We start from the raw sequence: 18,324 nt of genomic DNA, 5'->3' as shown, positions 1-18,324 counted from the left end.
CCAATTTTTCTTCAATTTGGCTCATATCAGAAATTGAGAAAGGCACATGAACCTGTGTAGGGCCCTCCGGTCCTGCTACCTTTCTCAGAGGAAACGTGGTTCCTTCGGGTCCTGGCCGATGGAGGAGGGGTGGAAATCTCTTTTTGGATTTCGGAGTCATCGCTTCCTGTTTTGAAGGAGGATGGGCTAGAGGATGGGGTCTAGTCTCTGGAAGCTTTTTCTCCAGGGCGTTAGGGAAGAGGCTCATCTTCCAGGTCAAAATCAGGGGCTGAGGGCTTAGGGGGCCTTTTAGGGGCTTTAGATTTGGATTATTTCGTAATGGAAGGGGAGAGAGAGCAGAGGAGGATTTGATAGGTAGAACAGTCCTTGCAGAGAGAAGGACTGCTTCTAAGGTCCCAGACGACTTGAATATAGGGGACCTCCGACCATTTGCCATTCCGTTTGAGGAAGTTTGTGAGATCTGATAAAATATTGAAATTGAAAGTCCCAAACTCAGGCCAGCGGTTTTGGTCATCCAGTTTGTATTGAGGCCAAATTTGAGTGCAAAGTGACTCGAATTTATGAACCTTGAGATCGGTCAAGAGTAGAGGTTTGAGGTTTCGTTTTATGCAGGCCAAGGGAGAGTCCCATGGGATGGATTGCCTTGATTCCATAGCAAATGGCTAGCGACTGTCCGGTCGAGAGAAAAGGTTGTCACCTAATCTTTTGACTGGGCAAAAACAGAGAGAGACTCTGAAGGAGGGAGGGAGCATCCCCCAAGTACCTCCCCAGAGGGTCTTTTGGCTGGAGAGTTCCCCAGGAACCCAATAAGGATGATAGTCTATGGCACCCTAGAGTACCATCCGAGCTTACTTGGGCTACCGGGTCAGGTGAGAATTTGTAGTGGATGGAGGGAGGTCTAATGGCAAAAGGCCTCTGTCCTGGGGTTGGTCAGTCTCGTGGAAAAGAAAGTGTAGAGAAAAGAGGAAGAGAGAGACCAATATTCCTCAGGTTACGTGGAAAACCAGTAAAGTCCTTACACAGGACTTATACCACTCACGAAGGCACAGGACATCCTCTCGAGGTCTTGAAAGTCCAGGCGAGAAAGTGAGCTCAGCAGGCTTCCATGCTCGAAGAGCTGGCCGTGGAGAACGAGAAGGAACCTCAACCCCCTGGGTTTCGGCACCAAAAAATGTAGGGTAAGGGAGTTAGAGAAGGTGAGGTTCGGAAAAAGAACAAAACTTCACTTTACAGGAACAGATCACCTTTAATGAGGCAAGAAGGGGTAGCAGTCAGATTAGTGAGCTGCTGCATTAACCCAAGAAAAATATATATAGGCATATATATGGAAATCTACTGTCTTAAGGGGGCCTGTCTCCAAGGTTGTTTGGAGTAGTTCTCTTAAATGGCTGGGGCAAGGAATTCTGGAGGTTGGCCAGAGGCTGGGACCAGCTTGGAGTTGGGGGTAAATCAACCTTAATGTCCATTTTTTTTTCTACGGGTTAGAATTCTTTGTTTTGCATAGAAGGGTGGGGAAGACCTGGAGGGGAGTTTTAACTCCAGGCTATTTTGAGCCAGGTATCTTTCCTTCACTGGTATTCCCATCTCTTTCAGAATTTTCCACAGTTTAGCGTGATCCACACAGTCAAAGGCTTTGGCATTGTCAATAAAGCAGAAATAAATGTTTTTCTGGAACTGTCTTGCTTTTTTGATGATCCAACAGATATTGGCAATTTGATCTCTGGTTCCTCTGCGTTTTCTAAAACCAGCTTGAACATCTGGAAGTTCGTGGTTCACGTATTGTTGGAAGCCTGGCTTGGAGAATTTTGAGCATTACTTTACTATCGTGTGAGATGAGTGCAATTGTGTGGTAGTTTGAACATTCTTTGGCATTGCCTTTGGGATTGGAATTTTCCAGTTCTGTGGCCACTGCTGAGTTTTCAAAAGTTGCTGGCATATTGAGTGCAGCACTTCCGCAGCATCATCTTTTAGCATTTGAAATAGCTCAACTGGAATTCCATCACCTCCACTAGCTTTGTCCCTGGTGATGCTTCCTAAGGCCCACTTGACTTTGCATTCCAGGATGTCTGGCTCTAGGTGAGTGATCATACCATTCGTGATTATCTGGGTCATGAAGATCTTTTTTGTATAGTTCTTCTGTGTATTCTTGCCACCTCTTCTTAATATCTTCATGTGCTTCTGAAGCCTAGCTTGAAGGATTTTGAGTAGTACATTGCTAGCAGGTGAAATGAGCACAATTGTATGCTAGTTTGTACATTCTTTGACATTGCCTTCCCTTGGGATTGGAATGAAAACTGACCTTTTCCAATCTTGTGGCCATTGCTGAGTTTTCTAAATTTGCTGACATACTGAGTGCAGCGCTTTAATAGCATCATCTTTTAGGATTTTAAATAGTTCAGCTGGAGGGTAACACTTATGGTTAAATATTGATAATTTAAAAATTAACTCAAAATTAATTATGAATTGTTAGAAGAATGAAAATCATGGCACAAAACTCAATCTTTCAGGCCCAGTGTGTGTCACTTCCCAAGTCTTATTAGCCCCCGCTCAGTATCACTTTATTTTCTCATAAAATTGGAATAATAATAGTGTGCACTTCACAAGGTGTATGGGGTAGTAATGAGGAATAAAAGATAACAGCATGTAATGGACTTACCTAATAATAGGAAACTGTAGTACATTTTAAAGTATTTATTTTCAAAACAACCTTTATGCAATAGTGATAAGACTATACTAGATATGTACCAGTTTTACAGAAAATTAAGTCAAATGGTCAAGAGATGTCCAAATTCAATTTTCTGTCAGTAAGCTCAAGGGAGTATATAATAGAGACATGGGGATTATGTTGTGAAAATGAGGAAACCAAGTTAGAAAACTTCTCAGCTTCCTCAAATGTCTTAAAATTTGGAACTTGATTCCTGCACTTCAGTTTAGTCGCTCGGTCGTGTCTGACTCTTTGAGGCCCCATGGACTGCAGCATGCCAGGCTTCCATGTTCATCACCAACTCCCAGAGCATGCTCAGACTCATGGGTTGTGTTCATTTCAGAGTTCACCGCATACAGCTTTGTCTGCATTTTGAGAAATGACCACTAGAGGGCAGAAGACTCAAACGAAGTTTACATAGAGCTCAAGAATGAAGTCTGTTTTAGGAGTATTTTCAACTAAATAGGTAACAATTTTTTATCATGCAGTTGTTTTACCTCAATTGTATTTCCTAAATAAACCCATCTCTGCAGAGTCAGAAAATATTTCCCAAGCTCAGGTGAAGCACATTATAAATAGAATCTACTTGATTTACAATTTGTGGGTTTTCTATGCATCTACAGATAATAAGCAGTAATTCCTTCTGAAATGCTGTCTATTAAAAAATTAACCCTCCGGTTTTGACCTGTTGAAATAAATATGAAAAATCCTTTCTCTCACATTGCTTCAAAGTATAAATTATTTTTGAAAATTTAAAACGTATTATTGTAAGAATAATCTCACAACATCCAGTTTTTAATAACGTTATCATCTATCTCATTGCTCCATTGCACAGGTAACACTGCCAAGTTTCTCATATACTGCAAAAATGGTCTCTGTACACCACGCATATAGATGGATAAGGAGGAGACTAGAAGTCACGTGCACACCACGTGGGGATGCCCAGAGGAAAGGGCCGCACGTGGGAGGGGCGCACAGGGGCTTAGGGGTTCTCATTCCCAAAGCACACCAAAAGGGAGGTTTTGGCCTTGACCTCGGGGTATTGAACTCTCCCTTCTCTGGACTCCGCCCACCTCTCTGGCTCTAATTTTGGTCTCACTTCCCAGATTGTCTCAGGAGGGGATGGTCACTCAACTGCATGAGCCCCACTCGGTGTGGGCACGGCCCAGGCTCCTGGCCCCCAAGTCCGTGGGTAGATGCATCAGGATGAGCTCCAGGACAAAGGGCCTCCCTCCCACATGCGGACTCAGCAAGGGGTGGTGGGGCAGCCTTGTCTCCTAACTTGTCCAGTGCACATGCAAGCATCCAGCAGCGCGCGAAAGAGATCCCGCCTGGGTGAACCCGTGTCCAGTGTACTAACGGCTCTCATCCCGGCAGTTACCGCACGGCACCATGCTGCGACCCCACAATCCCAGGGACCCACGGACTACCCCACACCAATCAGCCTGGCTGAAGACCTGGGGACATGAAGTCACAGAATAACCTCCCACATATCCTGCTGTCCTGGTCCCACTCTACCCCTCCCCCCACCACCAGCAGCCAGCTCCCTGCACCGCTAGGTTAGGAGGCCTGGAGGTGGTGTAGACACGGGCCTGGGCAGGGGAAGGTCAGGCTGCTCCTTCCCCCTCCATCTCTCCTCCAGCCTCTCCCATCTTCTCTGGCGGGACCGGGGACGCACACCAGGTCCAGCCTGGCCCTGGCCCTCCCCTGGCTGGTTTAAGGGGCTGGAGGGAGCCCTGAGAGCAGGCAGCCCCACAGTGAGGCCCGAGTGTTAGGATTAACTACTGTTAATCAGGGAGCTCTCCCTGATAGATCACCTGAATTTATTGATGAGCCACGGCATGGATGCTCAGGGTCACTCAACTCTAAGTGACCAAGTCCAGCCAAACTAAGACGTCACGACGAAGCTTGCTTGTGACTGACCTCAGAGGCCACGCCCAAGAGGTGGCCCCCGAGCCCAGCCTTGGAGAGGAGTCCGTCTTGGGTGCGGGAGCAAGAGGAGGGGCACCGCAGGCCGGGACTCCCGCAATAGCTCCGCCCACTCCCACCTGCGGACTGGAGGCTCTGCAGGGAGGGTCTCATCTCCGGTCCCGGGAGATGCAGCCCCGTGCCCACCGTTTCCCGGACTCCCCGGGTCCCCAGGCTGCGCTCTGCTCCCGCGGACTCCGGGAGTTAGAAAACATTCCCAGGACTCGGAGTACCGGGTCACCAAAGGGGAGCTAAGGCCACCAACTCTTGTATGGTACCGTAGACCCTCAGGGTCCCGCCCAAGCACAGCAACTTGTAGAGGAGGAAAAAGAACTTCCTTCTGGCACCCTGAAACCGCTCCTCCCACCCCCACGCCAAGGGAAGCGTCTTGGGGGCCTAACCTCCTCCCAGGCGCTCAGAGAGGGGGACACTAAGCCTCTCCCCGCTGCCCTGGGGGTGGCCCAGCCCAGCCGCCCCTGTGAACCTCGCGATCCCTGCCGAGATCCGGCTGCTGAGAGCTGCCGGGATGGGGGGAGGCATTGCTAGGAGACCAGGTCCCTCTTGGGCTGTCTCGCCCTGCGCAGGCGCGCGTCCGTTCCCGAAGCCCCACCCTAGGCCCCGACAGTTGGGCGTGTCCACGGCCGAGCGAGCTTTGGCTTCTCCGCTGCTTCTGCGCCGCCAGCCAACCCGGGTGGCCTCTGCTGCTGCGGGCAGCCAGTCCGGCCTCCACTCGGGTAGCGGCCCTGGGGAGCCGCGCGGGCAGGCAGGGACGCGCTCCGAGCCATGGAGGCGATACCTGTCCTGGGCCTGGGCACCTGGAAGGTGAGGCGGCCTCTTGATCGAGGAGGGGTGGCTCCTTCCTTCGACACGCCCCTGCGTGGAGAGCCACCTCCCTGGGGGCACCTGCCATAGCCTCCGCAGGTCCAGCTGGTCGCTGGCACCTGCCCGGGGCCCGCCTCTGGCTTTTGGAAATGGAGTGTTTAATCATTAGGTTTTCTAGAAATGGGGGTTGTCCTTCCCAATCACTATTTATTAATTTTTTGTTTATTTATTTATTTTTGGCTACACTGGGTCTTCCTTGCTGCTCGAGCTTTCTCTAGTTGCTCTAGCTGGGCTTCTCATTGCGGTGGCTTCTCTTGTTGGGGAGCCAGAGCTCTAGGGTGCGTGGTCTTCAGCAGTTGCAGCTCCCCGGGCTCTAGCGCACAGGCTCCCTAGTTGTGGCACACAGGCTTAGTTGCCCCGAGGCATATGGGATCTTTCCCTATCTGGGGTCAAGCCTGTGTCTCCTGCATTGGCAGGCGGATTTTTTTTTTGCCACTGAGCCACCAGAGAAGCCCCGCATCCCCCGCCCCATTATAATTGTTCAGAGGGAAAAAAAACGTCTGAGAAAGCCCAGAAGAAAAGATTGTCAGGCTTGGATAAGAGGAGGAAACTGTCACCTGACAGTTCAGAGCAGCAGCCAACAGGAAGATGGGCAAGTGTCTGTGCCAAAGAGACAGGAACATGCTGTCATTGCCAACTTGGTTTTAAAAAGAAACTTTCAAACTTTTTCTTCCCAATGTAAAAACCTGATGGTGGAACTTCAGTTCAGTAGCTCAGTCATGTCCAACTCTTTGTGACCCCATGGACTGCAGCCCTCCAGGCTTCCCTGTCCATCATCAACTCCTGGAGTTTGCTCAAACTCATGTCCATCGAGTTGGTGATGCCATCAAACCATCTCATTCTCTGTCGTCCCCTTCTCTTCCTGCCTTCAATCTTTAGTGGAAGTACTTTGGACCTTCCTCTACTCTGTTTTTTTCTAATCCCTGTCAATGGTTTAGACAGCACTAATTATAAAGCCTTTCAAATTTGCTTTCTTTTTAAAACAGTCTTTAATAAAAAGAGATTTGTTTAAGAATTCACATAGAAAGTTATCAGTTGCTGGTGCTAGTGGTAAAGAATCTGCCTGCCAATGCAGGAGACACGAGACAGGGTTTCGTTTCTATCCTCGGGTCAGGAAGATCACCTGGAATAGGAAATGGCAACCCATTCCAGTATTCTTGCCTGGAGTATCCCATGAACAGAGAAGACTAGCAGGTTACGGTTCATGGGGTCACAAAAGAGTCAGACACCAATGAGCACACACAGGAATTAGAATGATCACCCTTACTCATCAAAATATTATTTAAATTATTTCTTCTATCCACTTACCAACTGGTAGAGGCCAGGGATGTATTCAGTTCAGTTCAGTTCAGTCGCTCACTTGTGTCTGACTCTTTGCGACCCCGTGAATCATAGCATGCCAGGCCTCCCTGTCCATCACCAACTCCCAGAGTCTACCCAAACCCATGTCCATCGAGTCGGTGATGCCATCCAGCCATCTCATTCTCTGTCGTCCACTTCTCCTCCTGCCCCTAATCCTTCCCAGCATTAGGGTCTTTTCCAATGAGTCAGCTCTTCACATGAGGTGGCCAAAGAATTGGAGTTTCAGCTTCAACATCAGTCCTTCCAATGAACACCCAGGACTGATCTCCTTTAGGGTGGACTGGTTGGATCTTCTTACAGTCCAAGGGACTCTCAAGAGTCTTCTCCAACACCACAGTTCAAAAGAATCAATTCTTCGGCGCTCAGCTTTCTTCACCATCCAACTCTCACATCCATACATGACTACTGGAAAAACCATAGCTTGACTAGATGGACCTTTGTTGACAAAGTAATGTCTCTGTTTTTAAATATGCTATCTAGGTTGGTCATAACTTTCCTTCCAAGGAGTAAGCATCTTTTAATTTCATGGCTGCCATCACCATCTGCAGTGATTTTGGAGCCCAAAAAAATAAAGTCTGACGCTGTTTCCCCATCTATTTCCCATGAAGTGATGGGACCAGATGCCATGATCTTAGTTTTCTGAATGTTAAGCTTTAAGCCAACTTTTTCACTCTCCTCTTTCACTTTCATTAAGAGGCTCTTTAGTTCTTCTTCACTTTCTGCCATAAGGGTAGTGTCATATGCATATCTGAGGTTATTGATATTTCTCCCGGCAATCTTGATTCCAGCTTGTGTTTCTTCCAGCCCAGCGTTTCTCATGATGTACTCTGCATATAAGATAAATAAGCAGGGTGACAATATACAGCCTTGACGTACTCCTTTTCCTATTTGGAACCAGTCTGTTGTTCTATGTCCAGTTCTAACTGTTGCTTCCTGACCTGCATACAGGTTTCTCAAGAGACAGGTCAGATGATCTGGTATTCCCATCTCTTTCAGGATTTTCCAGTTTTTTGTGATCCACGCAGTCAAAGGCTTTGGCATAATCAATAAAGCAGAAATAGATGTTTTTCTGGAACTCTCTTGCTTTTTCGATGATCCATCGGATGTTGGCAATTTGATCTCTTGTTCCTCTGCCTTTTCTAAAACCAGCTTGAACATCTGGAAGTTCACGGTTCACTAGTTTAATTTATTGTGGTTGAGTAAAATAAGTTGAAAGTGTTTCCTCTTTTCCTTTTGTCAGAAGAACTTTGTTTTTAATTGGTATGAATTCCAACTGGAAAATTTTGTAAAACTCTGTCTATTGTGTTTAATTGCTTTATTTAAAAAAATAGTTATAGAATAATTGAGCTTTATTTCTTCTGAAGTTTTTCTAGGAATTTTTCCATTTCATTTCACTTTTCCAAACTGTTGGCTTTTAGTCATTGATAATAATTTCTTAGGTTTTTAGATATGTATTTTTTTTATCTGTATGTACTCCTTTTCTTTCATGTAATTTAAAAAAACTTGGTCTTCTCAGTCTTATCCAAAGTTTGTCTACTTTAGGGAATCCTCTTGAGGTCCAGTGGTTAGGTCTACATGCTCCTACTGCTGGGGGCTCTGGCTCAGTCCCTGGTTGGGGCACTGAGATCCCATATGCTGCGCTGTGTAACCAAAAATTAAAAAAAAAAAAGAACAACAGCAGAAAAAAAAAAAGGTCTCCTAAGATTTTTCAAAAAACCAACCACAGGCCTTGTTGGTCTTGTCTATCAATTTGTATTTGATGTTCATTATTATATTCATTTTCTCTTCCTTCTGGTTTCTTGGTGGTCCTCCCAACTCTGAAGTGGATGCTTGGTTCATTAGCTCTCATCCACTCTGAATGTGTTCTCATTCAATGAAGATCATTATAACAGATGTATCTTACGAGGTAACGTGACATTCAAGGGAGAAAACGCCTTATGAGCCGAGATCCCTTGTGGACGTGGGGTTTAGTGGTCGTGTGAGCCTCTTCCCCTGCCCCAGGCCCCTTGCCTGCTTGAGGAGCCCCCTTTACAGAGAGCGTTTCTTTTCTGAACTTGCACATTGCTGATAGCATCCATTGCATTCCTTTAGCTTCTGGCAATGCACCACACAGAGCATTTGTGCGTACCTGTCTGCCTTTACACTCGGGCTGATGGCCTTTGTGGGTAGTGGGTGAGTCTGTACCTCCTTGCATCACACCTGTCATCATTATTCATCCTAAATTTATTTACGCCCACCTTCATTCCAGTAGCACAGCCTCTAGCTCAGTCATTTGCAGGCACCAAACATACCTAAAGCATTTTCCCCAAATAAGTAAAGGAATTTGAAATTAGATTATCTGTAAATCCTTTCTTACTCTGACGTTCCTAATTTTAGGATGGATGAATATGAGTTCCAACTCAGTAACTTCACTTTTTATGGCTTGTTGACTCTGTGTTCTAGAGTGAACAGGGGTTGCTGGGGTCGGTCTCTCCTGAGTGCAGGTGGCTGACTTCTCATCTTGCAGGCGGCTCCAGGGGAGGTAACAGAGGCTGTAAAAGTGGCGATAGACGTGGGCTACCGGCACTTGGACTGCGCGTACGTGTACCACAACGAGAATGAGGTTGGAGTGGGAATCCAGTCCAAGATCAAGGAGGGCGTGGTGAGACGGGAGAACCTGTTTATTGTCAGCAAGGTAGGACTTCCCGTGTAGAGAGAGAGGGCCACCGACCACTCAGGGCTGGGCCACCAGACGGTGGGAACGGCATGGGGAAGGTTTTCCAGTCTCCTTTGTAGGAGCTGATGACTCGATCTGTACTTGAACCCGCGGGATAGGACTTGTGCAGCTCCGTGCACAGGCTGGAAGCATTGCAGATCAGGGGGGTCAGGGACAGTGTGACATAAGCAAAGGCACGGGGCACAGGACACCACAGGTGCAGGGACCCTCTAAGAAGCTTGGCTGATGTTCCCGGATGGAAAACTGTTAGGCAGCAGAGAGCTGCCAGGTTGGGGAAGTGGACGGGCCAGACTGTGGAAGAAGTCAGGATGTCGTCTAAGAAGTTCACTCTTTTCCCCTTAGAAAGGAGCACAGTTGAAAGTTGTTACATAGGGAACTGTGTTGTATAGAAGCAAGGCTGGTGTGATGTCAAGGAGATTGTAGCCGCTGTGTTTGTACAGGAGACGGGAGACGCTGACAGCCTGAACAAGGGCAGCCATGGAGGATCCCAGGGTGCCTGAAGGACGTGTCACTGCCCCGTTGTATTTACTGCCAGAGGGTCCCGGACGTCACGCATCTTGCAGATCCTGGGCCAGCGGGCAGGTGTGTGCTCACAGCTCCCACGGGCTCTGTGGCCATTGTGTCTGTGCTTCCTCCCTCCCCCTGCAGCTCTGGTGCACCTGCCATAAGAAGTCCCTGGTGAAAGTAGCCTGCACCCAGAGTCTAAAGACCTTGAAGCTGGACTACTTAGACCTCTACCTCATGCATTGGCCCATGGGCTTCAAGGTACAGGACAGTGAGACCCCCATAGGCCACTCCTCCCTTCCTGGCTGCGCCCTGTCATCATTCAGCGAGCTCACGGTTCCTTCGGGGCTCAGCTCTGGGGAGGCGTAGGCTGGAGGACCTCAGAGCCCCCAGGCTCTAGTGCCCTACAGGTCCTGCCTCTCAGCCCGGTCGTTTCATTTCATACACAGGCCTCTCCTTTGACCTGCCTCGGGGGGCTATACCCAGTGGGGTGGAGGGGTTGCAGACCAACCCCTGAGGCTGTGCTGAGGGCTGGCTTTAGGTTTTTTAAAGTTTCCTGCCATCCTTCTCTGGCACTTTCCAGGTGACGCTAGTGGTAATGAATCCACCTCCCAGTGCAGGAGACACAAGAGATGTCGGTTCCATCCCTGGGTCGGGAAGATCCCCTGGAGGAGGAGGTGGCAACCCACTTCAGTATTGTAGCCATCTTTCTCTGCCCTGCACCTCCCAGCACCCTTGTACTAGTTCTTGATTCACTATCTCTCACCATGATGGGGATTCTAAGAAAAGAGGGACGATCCTACCGGTGGACTAGGGAGATGGGGCCCTTAGGACATGAAAGACTCCACTTTTTTTGCCTGAAATTGCCAAACAGTTTTCTAGCCTCTGGCAAGGATTCCAGGTCTTCCTTGCCTGTTGGGTGAGTGGTGGGCAGTGACATTCAGAGTACTAGAGAAGGTTAGCTGTGTGTTGGAGCGGAGCCCAGGCTTCCTGCCCTCTGGTCCAGTGTTCTTCCCTCCCTTCTCCCTGTCCTATCCGGGGGTCACCATGAGCCCCCAGTGAGCGCCTTTCCTTCTGGCTCTCACAGTCTGGAGAGGCAGACTTGCCAGTGGACCACAACGGCATGATCATCCCCAGCAACACGGACTTTCTGGACACGTGGGAGGTAAGCCAGTCCCTCCAACTGTCTCCGGAGGGAACCGTGAGGCCTGCAGCTGCCCGTTCAGAGGCCCCTGATTTGCAGCACGAACTGAGGACGAGTACCTGACTAAGGACCTCAGTGTGGGTCGGTCATCTATCTGAAGCACTTACTTTGCTGCTGCTGCTGCTGCTGCTAAGTCGCGTCAGTCGTGTCTGACTCTGTGCGACCCCATAGACAGCAGCCCACCAGGCTCTGCCATCCCTGGGATTCTCCAGGCAAGAACACTGGAGTGGGTTGCCATTTCCTTCTCCAATGCATGAAAGTGAAAAGTGAAAATGAAGTCGCTCAGTCGTGTCCGACTCTTAGCGACCCCATGGACTGCAGCCTACCAGGCTCCTCTGTCCATGGGATTTTCCAGGCAAGAGTACTGGAGTGGGTCGCCAGTGCCTTCTCCGGCACTTACTTTAGGGATAACTAATTCAGAATGTTTTGAGTAAAAAAAGATCACATGGTCTTTACAGAAAGTATAGGAAGTGTAAAACATACAGAAAGAAGGAAAATTCGAAAACCTACTTCTCCATGTCCCGGCAGTGACCACGCTGCCATCCTGTAGATGCCTTTAGTGCTTTGTCACCATTTTGGAACCATAATTTCGGCGGCAGGGGATGTCTCGGGGCAGGCAGGGAGAAGTGGAGGAAGGGGTAGCTTATTTCAAACCAGAGTCCAGATGAAAAGTGCCGAGGCAGAAGCAAGGCGGGAGCATGCCAGTCGGGGTGGTGGGCGTGGGGCGCTGGGCAGTGGGCGGCCAGCCTGGGAGGAGGGCTCCTGCCTGCAGGGTGTCCAGTCAGGCCAGCAGGTGCCTGTGACCCCCACATGGGCAGGGATGGGTGGAAGCCAGAAGGGGAGGTTCACATCGGAATTTGCAGAGTTCAGGGAGATGAAGTGCGAGCTCTTCGTGTGGGGTGAGGGGTGCAGGCGTGGGGTGCGGGGTCATCTGGGCAGAGCGGGGAGGGGGCACAGATGGGGAGGCGGGCGGGGCCAGGCCAGCCTCTCCTCCCCTTTCATCAAACAACCAAATCAGTGAAACTGAGCTCACCTGGCCCGTCTGTCCACTGCGTGGCCTGTTCTCAAGGATCCGGGTCAAACCCTGGGCTGTTTGTGTGGCCCAAGTGAGGGTCTGGGCGGCTGTTGCTGCTTCAGAGAGTCACAGGGACACAGGGACCTTGGTTACCGGCCGTGGCCGCTCAGACTCACGGCCACCCGTGCCTGGCACCAGGCTGCGTTCCTTTGAAGCCAAGGGCAGCCCGGCTCCTGGTCAGTGAACAGCGGAGCTGTTCTGCCCTTGTCCCTGAAGACGTTAACTGGCACTGGGGCAGGAGCTGAGCACATGTCGTGGTGCCAAAGCAGCTTGTGATCCAGGCGAAGAGGGGCAAGCAGGTGAGGCCCCCATGGACGCCCTGCAGACACCAGGCGACAGGTACTCAGGGTAATGGTGGCCCGTCCTGCTGCGTTTGCTCGACACCAGCCCTCAGCGAAGAGCTCTGTATGCATCTGCTCACACAGCATTTAAACAGCCTCATGACTTGGACGGGGTGGTCCCCAGTGTGTAGGTGAGGAAACTGAGGCTCGGTGAGGTCCCATGCTGTGCCCACGGCCCCCAGCTGCTAGTGGTGCAACAGGGAGCAGACCTGGAGCACGGAAGCACTGAAGAAGCTTCAAGGGAAATACTATCGAACAGCAGGCAAGGCCATTATTCGGACCCTGTGTGGGTCACCTGTGGGGCCAGTCTAGCCCAGACGCCCCATGATTCTTTCTCCCCACTAGGCCATGGAGAACCTGGTGGCAGCAGGCCTAGTGAGAGCCATCGGGGTGTCAAACTTCAACCACGAGCAGCTCGAGAGACTTCTGAATAAACCCAACCTGAGGTTCAAGCCAGTGACCAACCAGGTGAGCGTGGGGCCAGTTCAGAGGCTGTGGATCAGCTTTTCAGGCTGCAGGGGCCATGGAAGAAAGGGTGGATCGAGGGGTGTAGGTGTCGTCCCCGGGGCTGTCAGCATCGCGAACCGGGAGCGGTCAGGCAGGCGGTGGGTGAGGGGGCAGAAGATCCCCGAAAGTCTGGTCTGGTGAGGTGGTACCCCGGAGCGAGGGCCTGAGCTGAGCTTGGCTCCCATGCACAGCTGTGGGTGCATTACCAGGTGCGTTCAAAAATGGAGTGGTCCCAGCGGCCCCCACCCTTCACCGGGGGTGATGCTCCAAGGTGAGTGGGCTTCACGGGAAAGCACAGGGACCCCCCCTGCTCTCCAGCCAGGCACGTTGCAGCCTGAAAGGTGTGGACAAATGAATGATCTTCAGCCCAGGTCACAGACAGCTGAGAGGTTAATGCAGAGAAATGACTAGTGCTGGCAGGAGTGTTGTGTTCTCTAGATGGGCTGGCACTGCAAATAGAAAGGGCATTCTTGCAGTACTTCATTTCAAACTTTTTGTTAAAGTGTTAAATCCATAGAAAAAAGTGGTCACGTAAGAACAGAGCTCGAGACCATCTCATAAGCTGAGCCTGGCTCTGACCAGCATGCGGACCAGTAAACCAACATGACCAGTCCCATGGCCCACAAGAAGCCTCCCAATGCTCCTTTCAGTGCCCCCTCCCTCAGGAAGGGCAGCCGCTCTTCTGACTTCCAGCAGCACTGAGGAGCCTTAGCACTTGGTATGGACACCATGCTGCCTCCCGCACGTGGTGTCTGTGTCCTGGTCCTTCACTCAGCCTTGTGCCTTGTGGACCCCATACCTGCCTGTGACCATGGGTTGCTGTTCTTCTCTGTGTGCATAGAGCAGATGGGAGGCTGAGGTTTTTACCTAAGTGATGAGGACGGCCTGGCAGAGCAGGGGAGGTTTAAGTGCTCCTGATGTAGGTCTTTCCAGCGGGCTGGTGTCTCGGGGACCCCAGTCCAGGCTTTTCCACTTCCCAGTGGAGACACTGGAAGTGGGTCCTACCTCAGTAGTGACAGGGTCCAGGAAGGAATGTGGGCCCCTTTTTGGGTGGACTGTTTTCCTGGTGAGCTGTCATCTTGTAGATCGAGTGCCACCCATATCTCACTCAGAAGAACCTCATCAGTTTCTGCCAATCAAGAAACGTGTCTGTGACAGCTTACCTGCCCCTCGGTGGCTCCAGGTAGGGATGCTCCAGGGGCCCTGAGTTGAGGCCCAAGCAGGGAATGGTTGTACCCAAACTAAGAGGTCAGAGGGGCTGAAGCACGGAGACCCACTGCCCCATGGCCTCCAACACTGCCGCCTGGTTCTTGAGAAAAACCACCAAGTGTATGTAAAAGCCGTGTATCTAGTTGCCTCACCTAAAACATTAGCAGTGGTTTGTCTGAGTGGGAGGATTTGAGTGGCAGCTTCTCTGCATCATTTAAGTTTACTATGATGTGCAAGTATCATGACAAAAATATGTCTAGATTTTGTGTTTGGAGGAAGTGTGAGGTTTTCCTAAAGAAGGAAGCATGTTCATTTGCCCTCATGGCCTCTGCCCTGTACTCTTCTCTCCAGTGGGGGGATGCACCTGATGGAAGACCCTACGATTCAGATGATCGCTCAGAAGCACAGGAAGTCCGCAGCCCAGGTAGGCGGGGGTTGCCATGTCCTGGCTCCACTGTCTCGTTGTCTGGGGACGCGGCATGACAGTGATATCTCCTTAAGGTGCATGCAGGTCCTCTGAGCTTCTCCCACTAGAACTGCTCAGAGAATCCCAGTTGGGTTTCTGAATGACTCAAAATGAAAGCACTTGCAGTACATGCTTCCGCCGCAGGCTTCTGGACTTTAACTACACGACAAAGCATGACCATCGGGGAAAGTGCTGAGCTCTGACCCCGGTAATGCCCTGTGTCTGATGTTGGACTTTTCTTTCCCTGCAGATTTTGATCCGATTTCAGATCCAGAGAAACGTAAGAGTGATTCCCAAATCTGTCAACCCAAGGCGGATTCTCGAGAACTTCCAGGAAAGTGCTTCCTCCTTTTGAATCACATGGCATCAGAGGCTTTGGGGTCACCTCTTAGCTTGGGGAAGAGGTATGCTGATGTCTAGAGCCAGCAGCCCCACCCCCTGTGGCTTTAACACTGCAGAGGTGTCTGGGTGAGGCCTCTGAAGTAGAGACAGACCCTTCCCAGCCTGGAGCTGTCGGAACTGGACCGGATGAAACGGGGGTAGGGGTGGGCAGGCAGGGCTGCAGCCAGAGTTCTCTCGAGGCTGACCCTCACCCCAGTGCCAGCCACTGCACCCAGGCTGCCCCGGCCCTGACGTGTCGGGGCTCTAGCTCTCTCCAGGCAGAACTTTGGTTGCCACTGAGTCTCTGATTTCTACTTTGGTTGCCGCTAAGTCTCTGATTTCTGCCCTGTAGGTAGAGGCTAGGCCAGGCTCTGCCCCTTCCCCGGCCCCAGCTCCTCAGCTGCGGGCTCAGGGTTGGCTATCCCTGAGTGGACTGGCTCTTAATGCAGGCAAGGGTCATTGTCCACACGTGTGTTAGGGATAGGAAGTGGGGAGAGCAGCTTAGAATACTGCTTTCGAAGGACCAGAAAGAAAAACTACACAGTGAGCAGCAGTGCCTCCAGGGACCAGGGCTCTCCCTCACCAAGTGGGTGTGTGGAAGAAATGTTTTTGGTCTGTGTTTCTTGAGGGGTTTTGTTGGTTTTGTTGTTGTGATGGTGTTTTGTTTTGTTTTGCTTTTTTTCATCTTGTGTTGTTGTTTTGGTTTGCATGTTGGGAAAATTTCTATTCTGGATCATTCCTTACCCTGTGGGCCGCACACAGGGCATACCTGTCTTCCCAGGGATTCCTAAGCAGCAGAGGCTGAGCCCACCTGGTTTTGGTCCAGTGCCAGAGGAAGTCTGATCCCCACCGGTCCAGCTGTGCTTTGCACCTGAGGTGGCAGCTGAAGATCTACCAGACGAAGTTCCCCGTGACTGTTTCCTTCTGGTTTCCAGGTGTTCGATTTTGAATTATCAGAAGAGGATATGACTGACCTCCTCGGCCTGGACAGGAATCTCCGTTTGTCCACGTTCCCCATGTAAATAAGGCTCCTTTACCCTCCTTCCCAAGGAGGGGGAGCAGGGTCCAGATTGCGTGACTGCTCCCTGCACAGGGCTTTACCACTTTTGGGGTTAAGTTAACCTTCTCATAATTCTCTTCCACCTAAGGACAGGCCACTTTGGAGGTAAATCATAAAACTGAGTCCGTACACTCAGGAGTTTAAACAATATGTTAAGTATATTTTTTCAACATTTTTCTTAAAAATAATAACCATTCTCTGCTTCTATCTTTGATCTGTTTTTCTCTTTTTCAGAACTGAAAATCACAAAGACTATCCCTTCAGAGCAGAGTTCTGAGGACCCTGCTCAGCCCAGATGAATCCTCGCCAATGCAGGGGAGCCCTAGACAGGGCAGGGGACACAGCTTGATTTGGGTGGGTTCCCTGAGAAGTCACAAGAACTGAATATGGTCTGCGCCTGAAGCTGGAGGCTTCATGAGAGCAGCGATCGCTCTCCACTGAGACCCATTCAGGTTTTAGAATCTGAGGAGCCCACAGTGCACTGGATTCTCACAAGAGCGCTGGGCAGCCTGCACCCTCAAACAAGGATATTCGATGACTCATGAATAATTTGCCTTCACATTAAAAAAAAAAATCATGTTATGGAAATGTTGGAATGTCTACAGTGTAAGGAACCTCCACCCCCATCACGCAGCTTCAGTTATTGTCAGTCCCTGGCCCTTCTTGCTTTGTCTCTGATCCTCTGTTCCCTGCCAATCCCTCCAGATGGTTTTAAAGCAAAATCCTTACACAACACACAACAAAATGGTGTGCTCAGCAGCCTGCCACCTACCATCCCTCACTGATGCTAACGTGCTGCTACAGGGGACAGTTTTCCCATAGCCTGGGAAAAATGATTTCCAACCTGTCTAAAAGACAAAACAAAAGTAATAAAACCATAATGCACTTCTTGTAAATAAGGAAATGATAAATTCCCAGTTTAAAAGGGTGATATTGGAGGAGCACAGTAACCAACAGTTATTGATTACTTACCACGTTGTGCTGTGTGGTTGTGTCTGACTCTTTGTGACCCTACGGACGAGCCCGCCAGGCTCCTCTGTCCATGGGATTCTCCAGGCAAGAATACTGGAGTGGGTTGCATGCCCTCCTCCAGGAGATCTTCCCAACTCAGGGATCGAACCCAGGTCTCCTGCATCTCCTGCATTGTAGGCAGATTCTTTACCACTAGAGCCACCTGGGAAGCCCACTAGACATTTAATTTGCAGAACATGCTGAGTCTTCTTAAGAAGACAGCCACAAGGTAGCTGAATAATTCCCAAAGATTACCTGGTTGTGAAGGTTGAAGCTAGGATTTGAATGTCCAAAAACCAGTGAGCAAATTAATTAGATATAAAAATTGAATTGACAGTGATTTTCCAGTTTCTCTACCCAAAATAAAAAAAAAAAAAATCAACCTCCAAAACACTTGAAGTATTTTGAAAAAATAGCACTTTCAGTAACTTTGGGTAGGATTATAAATTTATATAGATGCTCCTGGAAGCAATTTGGTATTATATTTTAAAATCATTAAAAATGTGCATATTAATTGATAGCATTTGAGCCTTTAAGCATTGAACTTTAGGAAAAAACAGGGGTTCCCCCCCCAATTCTCAAGTTAGAATATGTTTCTATAGAAAAGTTGTATTTATGGTTAATCATTTGTGGTTGTGGGAAGAAATTAAAATTTGAATTTAAAAACACTTCCCAGATAGGACTGTTTTTCTCCTGGTCTCATCCCCTCTTTTTTAATTCTGCCTCCCATCCTGCTCAGTAATCTTGTTTTGGTAACAAAGTGAAAATGAAAGTTGTTCAGTCATGTCTGACTCTTTGTGACCCCATGGACTCTACAGTCCATGGAATTTTCCAGGCCAGAATACTGGAGGGGGTAGCCTTTCCCTTCTCCAGGGGATCTTCCCAACCCAGTGATTGAACCCAGGTCTCCTGCATTGCAGGCGGATTCTTTACT

At 49.7% G+C, this 18,324-nt stretch overlaps 1 protein-coding gene across 19 annotated transcripts; it reads left to right on the top strand.

Annotated features, from left to right (window-relative positions):
• The first annotated feature begins 5,280 nt into the window (after window positions 1-5,280).
• On the top strand, window positions 5,281-18,065 carry AKR1E2 (aldo-keto reductase family 1 member E2). 19 transcript variants are annotated; one of them, XR_014074116.1, is made up of 11 exons: window positions 5,281-5,494; window positions 9,423-9,590; window positions 10,281-10,397; window positions 11,224-11,301; window positions 13,102-13,224; window positions 14,376-14,446; window positions 14,824-14,896; window positions 15,189-15,276; window positions 16,255-16,337; window positions 16,468-16,484; window positions 16,614-18,065. XR_014074116.1 is itself a non-coding variant. In XM_081560952.1 (11 exons), the coding sequence occupies exons 1-11, from the start codon at window positions 5,456-5,458 to the stop codon at window positions 16,676-16,678; spliced, it is 915 nt and encodes a 304-aa protein (XP_081417078.1). In that variant the 5' UTR covers window positions 5,281-5,455; the 3' UTR covers window positions 16,679-17,028. The 19 variants fall into 19 exon arrangements, 9 of the variants coding, with proteins under 9 accessions (XP_081417078.1, XP_081417077.1, XP_081417076.1 ...); XR_014074112.1 differs by having other exon boundaries at window positions 14,349-14,446; XR_014074120.1 differs by having other exon boundaries at window positions 14,379-14,446; window positions 16,614-17,028.
• The last annotated feature ends 259 nt before the right edge of the window (window positions 18,066-18,324 follow it).

Source organism: Giraffa tippelskirchi, chromosome 13 (assembly GCF_054371585.1).
Source record: "Giraffa tippelskirchi isolate mGirTip1 chromosome 13, T2T-mGirTip1v1.2.pri, whole genome shotgun sequence".
NCBI lineage: Eukaryota > Metazoa > Chordata > Mammalia > Artiodactyla > Giraffidae > Giraffa > Giraffa tippelskirchi.
This window is presented reverse-complemented; position numbering and strand designations above follow the sequence as displayed.